Consider the following 9717-nt stretch of genomic DNA (forward strand, 5'->3'; position numbering starts at 1 on the left):
AGGCCAAGTTTGACATTCCCACCAACTCAACATTGTTTTAGTGATATTTTGTACATATTTCATCTTATTATTTAACAATAATAGAAATATTTTGAATTATTTTTAACATATTGAATTAATTTGAAAAAAATTCTAATATAACTAAAACATTATAATTTAGTGTTTTTTTTAAAAATAAATAAATTCAGACTAAAAAAATATTAGTTATATGCCTTTAACCCAACATTAGGTCAACGAAGGATAGATGCTTAAAAAAATAGTTGTGGGCCTTATTATATTAATTTTGCATTGAAATTTAATTGGGGATCATCGCTTAACTAAAAATACAATAATATATAAGTAGATCTCTTGTGAGAGAGTCTCACGAATTTTTATCTGTAAACGGGTCAACCCTATCGTTATTTACAATAAAAATAACCCTCTTATCATAAAAAGTAATATTTTTTCATGAATGACCCAAATAAGAGATCTGTCTCACAAAATACAACCATGAAACCGTCTCAGACAAGTTTATATATATATGATTGAAAAGAGAGAGAGAATCTACATTTTTCCTGTATCATTAACTTCATTATTCAACATTTTCTTTTCTTGTTGCCCAACTACTTTATTCCATACTAAGATCATGTTCATATTTGAGATCGATATTTTATAATTATAATAAAACTATCTTACTAAATCTCGCGTCATATTTAATTTTGTAGAATACTCTATGCAAAACTTTGAAAACGAAATATGTACATAAATGTTCATATATTATATTATAAACACAACAGTGTGTACCAAATGGCTAGTGTTTATAATATTCATAGACTTCGAACAACTGTGCTATTGTGTAATTAAAGCGTACATGAGATGCGTCGACTTGATCCATATATGACTCATTTAAAAAGACGACGGGCTTTATATTAAGACATTCAAGCCCAAGTTGGTATCACGATATTAAATCAATTCAATAATGAAAATGAAAAACTCTTATTAATAAAGAAAATTAAAAACACCCTCTTGTCTGATTTGTCTTCAGACCCAAACAATATAAAGGTAAGAATCTGTATTGAAGAGACTTGATATCTGAACATGCTTGTATCAGAATCAGGAGAGGTAAAAATGTTACTTTAATCTGAATCTTAAAAAATAGGACGAATTTAAGGAGGGTGGAAACTTTTCAAACTCATTTATTTAAATATAGAACACAGCAATTCTCAGCAAAATACCATTTGATTCCACCACTACAGAAGCACAGGATGCTAAACCAAACACGCCAAAAAAAGAAGAAACAAACACTTCCCATTTTCATCAAAAGTACAAGATATCTTGCGCTTGAGTGAATCTCCAATTCCAACACAGTTCAGAGGGGCTTCCGGACCAAGAAGAAATACATTGCTGTAAAGATTTCCATCCTGAAAAACCACATTTGCTATATGATAATGTCTCGTTTTCAGAACGTTATGCCAGGGTAAATGAGAAGCTATAATGCGGAGATACAAGCTCGATGATAATACAACGAAAATTAAAAATCGATAATATCAAGTAAACATACATTTCATTTGAACATATGAAGGATTCACTATGAAATTAAGAAGTATTAATATTTTCAAATTCTAAAGTTGCAACCATCACACTAAGTAAGGATTTCCAAAATGGTTTTTGTACTTTTTATCCAAAATTTGCAAAATGTGAAAGATAAAAATCCCTCAACGTTACAAAATACTGACACTTTGCACAGCCGTGTCCAAAGACGTTCCAGGTTGATAAGCATCACGGTGACAATGAATTTCTATGATCTCTTTGAATTTTTATTTTCTGTAAAAGAAACTCGAAAGATACGAATTACAAGCAAACATGAGTTAAAAAAGATGCTTACTTTCCTCCCTCCACAAGTCCTTCTGCAGCTTTCTCTAAGAAAGCTTGAACCCTTTGACTTCCCTTGGGTGCAACTCCAATTTTTTCTAAAGCCATCACCTGCAGCCGAAGATAATGGATAAGGAGAAGATCTTTACAGCGAGAAGAAAATCAATATTGGAAAATGAATGAAGACCAACACATACAAGCAAGAATGTAAATTTTTTTTTTTAAAAAGGAAAAATTCAGGATTTACCATGTTTTTTGTGATGAAGCGTCCAATCGCTGTCAAACGGAAACTGCTGAGGGAGAAGTGACTTTTATCCAAAGGTAAGTACCAAGGCACGGGTGAGTCCACTGCAAGATCTTTCTCCCACACAACCTTTAGAAAAATAAAATAGAAGAATAAATAATTTGTCGAAAATTTGGAGATAAGCACGAACACAAATGTTTTGTTACTCACTTCAAAACCAGCTTTTTTAAGTGCTTCAAGACATTGTTGCGTCGTCCTTATGTCAGGGAGGCCATTACCTAGTTCTATTTCTGCCTGTGGTGTTTGAATTTCATATCAAATTCAAGAAGACGGGGCCAGATTTGCATTTATGTACATTTTCTGCAAAATGGCAATCACCTTAATCTTCTGGTGTTCCTTATTACTTGGGTCGAAGGCTTCAGTCATGCACCACTCATATGCAGCAAAACACTGGCCTGGTTTAAGTACTCGATATATTTCTTTATAGCATCCAACCTGAACAGCAGGCAAGCAAGACAACGACAACTCAGGAAACAAGATTCAAGATTTGAATGCATATAAACTCACAGACCGCATCTGGGGCATGGCAGGTTGCTTCAATGGCATACACTGCATCAAAACTACTATCAGGGAATGGCATCTTCATGAAATCAGCCTGCATGATTATGAACAAATGACAACAATGCACAAAACAAAAATCTGAATATAACACAAACTTATTTAAACTTTACTAACTTTAACAAAGTCACAAGTCTGGTGCACTCCTGCAATACGGTTTAGTGCCTGCGCCATTCAGAGACAGATAATTGATGACACAAGTACTGGGAAACAACACTGTTTTGGTGAACATAGAGAAAATCTTGTGTCTAAAAATACCAAACCAAACAACGTCTCAGTGAACATATGGAACGGTGAAGATATGGAAATGCAGGTGATCAAAAACCTTAAATGATGTAATTGGACTGGACCTCAAATCGAAACAAGTTTGGTGATAAAAATTGAGTATGTTGCTGCCCTTATGGTATTATAGAATGCAACATGAACCTCAGAAGAAAATATTTGCAGCATGCCATTGATCAATTTTTACCTTTCCTCTAGTTATCTGGTATTCATTGTTGTTCAGACCCGTAACCGCAGCAGAACTGCAAAAAAAAAAAAAAGAAGAAGAAGGTGATATAGAAATAAGAGAAAGTGGAAGAATTTGGAAGAGATGGAAAACAGAAACGAAAATGCATGGATACAAAAACTCCTACAAGGTCACTATTTAACTTTATGGGTACAACAAACTTTAAACGTTTTGTCATAATGGAGCTAATTCATTGAAAACTAATAAAAAAGGTAAATAATTGCCATTGTACAATTCTTATTCCCTAGTAGTATGCAACAATATAAAAACAAACAAGTAAGCAAACACCTGAATTGAGCAATTTCTCTTAATGGACCACCGATTCCACATCCTACATCCAGAACCTGTAGATGGAATAAACCTCAACATGATTAACAGCAAATATATTTTAAGTTGACAGAAATTTCAACTAACAGTACAGAAATCGAATTACTTTCTGTCCTGGTTTGAGAGCAAGTTGTAGGGCAAGGAAGTGCTCATGGCGCTTGATGCTTTCTCGGAGAGACTCTCCTTTCCATCTGCGGCATATTGCAGTAATCTTATTTAGCAACTGCTACAAGATGCAACTTAAAATGGTCTCAAATTGTCACACACCTTACCCATATTATACATAAACATCATATGAAGGGCCTTTCCTTTTCATGAGATTTTCGCGGAAAATGAGAGCAACTATACTAAATTATGAATTAGAACAAAGCAAAATGGATTGAAGCAGGAATTTCAATTTCTATTATCTATTCTACAATATATTATGGGTACGAGGAACCTTCGGCAAAACATGATTGAAAAGATGAGTACATCTAAAGAAGAAAACAAATCACCTGGGTGCAAAATGGAACGACTGTCCCCAGCCATACTCATAGAAACTTGTGACGAGATCATAGTACTTATTCACCTGGAAAATTGAGGAGACAAAAGGAAATTCTCATGACATGAAGTATCATAATTGTAAACCAAAGATAATCACCAAAATTGTAGGACAGAAAAAGGAATTTATATGCGGGTTAATAATAGTTTTACTTGTAATAGTTGATAATGATGCCAAGTTGAGAAATCAAAATAAAGGAAGTAACACTGATGGAGGCAACGATGGAATCACCATGATAATTGCTTTTCTGACAAAATGATGCCCTTTTTATTTATGTATGGTCTCCATCTTCCTTCAGATACATAGTAACCCCCAAACAAAATAAAAATGTTTGGCATGGTTAAGAAACTGAAAAACTTCAAGTTGGATTCTTATGAAACCAACCATACACTAGTATGATGACAATGGTGAAATCACAGTAAGCAAGCTGCAGACTAGCTCCAAATTTTAAAACCCCGACCAGTTCATATTTTGTTACTAAAAGCGCGATACAACTGAGAATCACTGGAAACAGTAAAAGCAACCAAGAAATGGTATGGTATGTTTCAGATTAAAAGATGAAAGGTCTTTTGCTAAAAAAAAGAGTAAGAAAATAAAATAAACTGACGCAAGAACTTGGCATCAGAAAAATATTTCTCACCATGTCTGTGTAGTTATCTTTTCTCTCTTGCTCTTCGCCTCCGTAACAAACATGATATTTTTCGTACCTGATTTACAATTGAAAATTCACAAAATCAATGAAACTAATTAAAGCACAAACACATCAAATCCTCTGACCAACACTATGCAAGCGAGAAGGAAATGAAAGATGAAAAAAACACAAGGTCAGATTAGAAGATACAAGTTTGATTTTTAATACAACTAAACATTCAAGATGCTATTACAGCTGAAGATAAGAAAGTAAAACTTGCTAACAACATCACGAATCATGTATTCATCAAAAGTTCCTTCAATTTGAATTCCTTGGTTCGTTGTAAATTAGAACATGATTATGCGAGTTTAACGGAATTGAAAATCCTGAAAACTTTATGAAAGACACTAGCATGGAACAGAAAGCTTTCGAATATAGGTCCTCCTTGCATCCGAGGACATAGAATCAGTCATTAAAATTTGCAGAAGCTTGGGTATAGGATTCAAAGGTGTAAAAAATCGTGTAAAAAAATCTACATAGTCAAGTCTATCCACCAAATACAACGCTAAGAAAACACTAAAATCCTGTTATGTTTGTAGACAACGAGGGGGTTTTAACCGTGCCCAATTCTTCAAATTTTCATACGTTAAAAAAGGAAAAGGAATAGGAAAATGAGACCGTACATTATTTATTGGTTATTCAAGTACAGAGAAAAAGGACCGCATAATCATCCAAACATGTGCTCATATGCACTGAGACTCTAAAAATAATAACCAGTTCTCGGACATACGTAAAGTAAATACCTCAGATGATAAAATCCTAGAAAGTTTGAATCTTGCGCCACATTCATTGATCAAATTAGCAATATTCTTGAATCTTACCACAATTTTACCATCAAATTCACACCAAACAGCTGTCAGTATCATTATCTTGAATTCTTAATCGATTTACTTTTTCAAGAAGAAAAATTAACAAAGGAGGAGTTCTTATTTTCTCTTCAATCCAAAGACGCATACCTGACTAATTACATCGAGGACTAACACCACCAGATCAAAAAGCGAATTTTGAAAAGAAAAAAAACCCAAAGAAAAGAAAAAGAGTCCACTGACTCCAAAACACCATCTTAGATTCTAACAAGAGAAAGTGGGATCCAGTCCAAACTTTAAATGGAACAAACCAGTCAGATGCATATAACAAAAACACTCTCCGGTTCAACAATCACAGTAAAAGAGACGAAAAATCTGTACTTGTCAACAGCCGAGAGAACATCACTCTTTTCAATCTTCCCTCCAAGCCCAGATGCCAGATCCAGCGCTCCTGTACTCGACATCACCCCTCCACTCTTCCAAGACTCTATCCCACCATAAACAACAAAAAGAAAAAATAAAAGGGTAAACAAAACACCAAAATAACAAAATGCAGACTAACAAATCCCAATGCCGCAATTCACTCACAGTACCAAGGAGGAAAACGTGAAGATACCCTTTTGACAGACTTTTTTGGGAAATTGTGGGGAATGAATGAATTGATTTTTCGGCTATGCTTAACATACAACTAAACAAATTCAATACAAAAATTCATTTATCAACTTTATATTATAAATTTAATATAAAATCTTACGTTATAATAACAAAATCTTGCGATTTAATCATTGTTAATATCCAAATGTAATATCGATTTGTACCTTTAACATTAATCTCGAAAATTTGTATGGCAGGTACAAAGCCAGAGAAAAAAACAGCACAATGGGAAAGGTGACAGCAAATAATACAGAAGCGGGTGGGCCTTTTGTTGTTTAGCTGTTTCCTAAACGACGATGTGTATGAGTGGTTGCCATGTGTGAAAAAGTGCACGTGAAACTTTCTTTCTTCAGCCTTCCAGGCTATTCAGTCAAACCTCAGTGACGTTTTTAATGTTTTCAGTATTCTTTAATTTATCTTAATAACACTATTGTTTCCCTCATTTTTTTTTTTATATTTTTTTATCGATCATTTTTCATGATATTAAAATATATTTTCATCATATTCATTGTCAATTTTCATCAATGATTTTGTATATATTTTTGATAAAAACTTGTGTCAGACGATCTCGCGAGTCGTATTTTGTGATACAGATATTTTATTTGGTTCGTCTATGAAAAATATTACTTTTTATGCTAAGAGTATTACTTTTTATTGTGAATATCGGTAGGATTGACTGATTTCACAAACAAAGATTCGTGAGACCATCTCACAAAAGACCTACTCCATATTTTTTTACAATAATATCTTTTCATCATTTTATTTTAGATCTTTCTTTTGTTTCATTGTTATCAACTTAGATGTTGTTGGATTATATCATTTTGTTTGAATTTTGACTTATTAAAAATCTACAACGATTTATCATTAATAATGAATTTCAATATTTTTGCGACCATTGAAAAAAATTTATATTATTTCCATATTTGTTACTCGTAAAGTCATGTTCTTAATTTGTCTAATCTCGAAAATCGTTCGAACATTCTCTTCACCTCACACACACACACACATACTTTGACGCTGTTATATACATCCTTAAATTGTCTAAAGTTTTCATGTGTTTTTATATATCAAATGAAATAATTTTAATTTATTTATTCGTAATGAAAAATTTAGAAACAATGATTTCAGTTTTGTAATAATTATAATTTAAATAAAGAAAATGAAATAGATAAAAACATTTTTAATTTGGTTAGACAATCATTTTACTTCACAAAGATCGCTTAACATTGTCACCAGCATTAATATACTTGTACAATTAGAGACTCCCTCTCAATAGGTCTGATAACAGTTTCAGAACAGTTCCAATGAAATGTGAAACTAAAACCGAACCACTTAAATCAAAATTTGGAAGTTTTGAGAATATGAAACTCGAATTCACCATAACGTGAAAATTCAACATATAAGAAAATTCAACGCAACTGACCTCCTCTTGTTTTAGCAGATCTCCGCTTGATTCAGCTTAGCAACAATACTTTCACAACCGGATCGATAATCAAACCGGTCTAACTTAAAATAACTGTTCCACAGGACATTCGAACCAGAATACTGTTATACTATATAAAATAATAATATAATACAATATTATTTTTGGATTCTAAAAATCTTAAATTTGTATGTAAAAAATATATATATTTACCAAAATTTAAAATCTAAACAACAACATACATATAATCAAAATGTAATTACATATTATTGGAACATTTAATTTTGGTGATGGGAAAAACACCTTATCAAACTGAATTCTAGATGTAAAATGAACTCAAAAATCTAACTGGTTACAAACTTAATTGATAAATCAACTGTGAAGGATCTCGTTAGCTAAACTGATTTTGAGTCGATTGATTTAGATCCACCAATAGTCTATCAATTAGAATAAAATCTTTTCACTTTCCGGTAAAGCAGTCCGGTCATTGATCAAATATCAAAGTCAACTGATAAAGCTTTCCATATTTACCGATCGGTGATTAAGGTTCAGAGCTGCAGTCAGAATTCTGCATATATCAGGAAAGACGATGACTTGGTAACAAAGAATCCATATTCATAAACAAATATATTTGGAACATGTTATTGTTTCCAATTGTAGGAATAAATAGATCAGTTGACCTGAATCAACTGAAAAATCAGCACATCCTGATAAATCATTATCATATCAGCTCAAGGATCACATTCATGTTTTGAAGTTTTCAGTGCTATTTGTAATTGAAAGTAAGAAGTCATACTTCTCAAAATTTTTTAGATAAGAGTTTTTATTAAAAGTTTCAGTCAAACTGGGTTTAAGTCATGCTGAAGTGTGTGATTTCAAACTGCTTTTAATTACAAAGTTTTTTAATACAAGCCTTCCGCGATGAAGAGGGGATGACGTATGAGTGTTGAAATATCCGAACATTCAAAAACAATTTCACATATAGTCTACTTCCGCACATATTACTCAACATTCTTCACCTATTTCTACTGAGTCATTTGTTCAACCATTTTAAGAAGTCTACTTCCGTACAGATCAACTGATTGACTTGCTAAAAACTCTAATGATAAGAATCAAATTTCAGTATTGCTAACCCAACCGAAATATATTTTTTGGCTAAATTTATTCACCCCTCTAAATTTTGGCTTCGATCCTAATACATATATATTTCAAACAAAAAATTACAAATAAAATAAGATAATACTACTAAAATAATATTTTAATCATATATATATATATATATATATTATATAATAAAAATAAATTATAAAAAAAAATTCTTCTAAAAAACTTCTGAAAAAATTTAAAAATAGTCAACTGCACATACAATACGTCCAGTCGCTTCTAGTGAGTTACATACAATATGTCCAGTCGCTTCTTGTGGGTTACAGGTTCTTGACCAGTTTTAAGTGTGGTCCAGACCATAACAATTACAAGTTCTCGATCGAACTGGTCGAACCGGTCTGTCCGATTTTGAAAACATGGCTAGGTAATACCAACAGATCAGCAGACCTAACTAGCAGACTAGATCAGCAGACCAAACCAGCAGGTCAAACCAACCCAGTCAACAGAAAAATGAACTCGATCTCAGAAAATGGCCATAAACGCGATTATGACCGTTTTGATGTCATAAATCATACAGAACATTTTCAAAATGTCATATTCTTGTTTTTAATTTCATATCATTTTGGAGGCCATAAATACAACTATTTGAAGATCATATCTCAAAAAATAAAGAAAGAGAATGAGGGAAGAACAACTCAACCCAACTAACAATACCTAGAAGCATTTATTGAAAAGTTGAAGCATGTAGGAAAATCTTAATAGATATATCAATTGATTGAGAGCTATCCACTTGTTTGAGGTTACGATTGAGAGATTTTCACTTTACTATATTCAATCTTCACATTCAAAACACTCACACAGAAAGAAGATGAACTTGATAGAATAGTTGAGTGACAGTCTTTTCATAAAGAGATTAAAAAATGTGTGGTTGGTTGTGAAATTTGTTGTCC

The 9717-nt window shown here is 32.4% G+C and overlaps 1 protein-coding gene across 4 annotated transcripts; it reads right to left on the reverse strand.

Annotated features, from left to right (window-relative positions):
• Positions 1-1036: 1036 nt before the first annotated feature.
• Positions 1037-6427, reverse strand: LOC140809540 (cycloartenol-C-24-methyltransferase). Of its 4 annotated transcripts, none has more exons than XM_073167193.1 (14): positions 6405-6427; positions 5968-6073; positions 4730-4796; positions 4043-4116; positions 3655-3739; positions 3510-3565; positions 3183-3237; positions 2831-2878; positions 2667-2750; positions 2474-2590; positions 2306-2389; positions 2099-2224; positions 1865-1962; positions 1037-1400 (listed from the first exon to the last, which is right to left on the reverse strand). In XM_073167193.1, the coding sequence occupies exons 2-14, from the start codon at positions 6048-6050 to the stop codon at positions 1349-1351; spliced, it is 1029 nt and encodes a 342-aa protein (XP_073023294.1). In that variant the 5' UTR covers positions 6051-6073; positions 6405-6427; the 3' UTR covers positions 1037-1348. The 4 variants fall into 4 exon arrangements, with proteins under 4 accessions (XP_073023294.1, XP_073023292.1, XP_073023293.1 ...); XM_073167191.1 differs by lacking the exon at positions 6405-6427 and adding an exon at positions 6180-6313; XM_073167192.1 differs by lacking the exon at positions 6405-6427 and adding an exon at positions 6175-6266.
• Positions 6428-9717: the final 3290 nt, after the last annotated feature.

The sequence above is a fragment of the Primulina eburnea genome, chromosome 13 (assembly GCF_022965805.1).
Source record: "Primulina eburnea isolate SZY01 chromosome 13, ASM2296580v1, whole genome shotgun sequence".
Classification (NCBI taxonomy): Eukaryota; Viridiplantae; Streptophyta; class Magnoliopsida; order Lamiales; family Gesneriaceae; genus Primulina; species Primulina eburnea.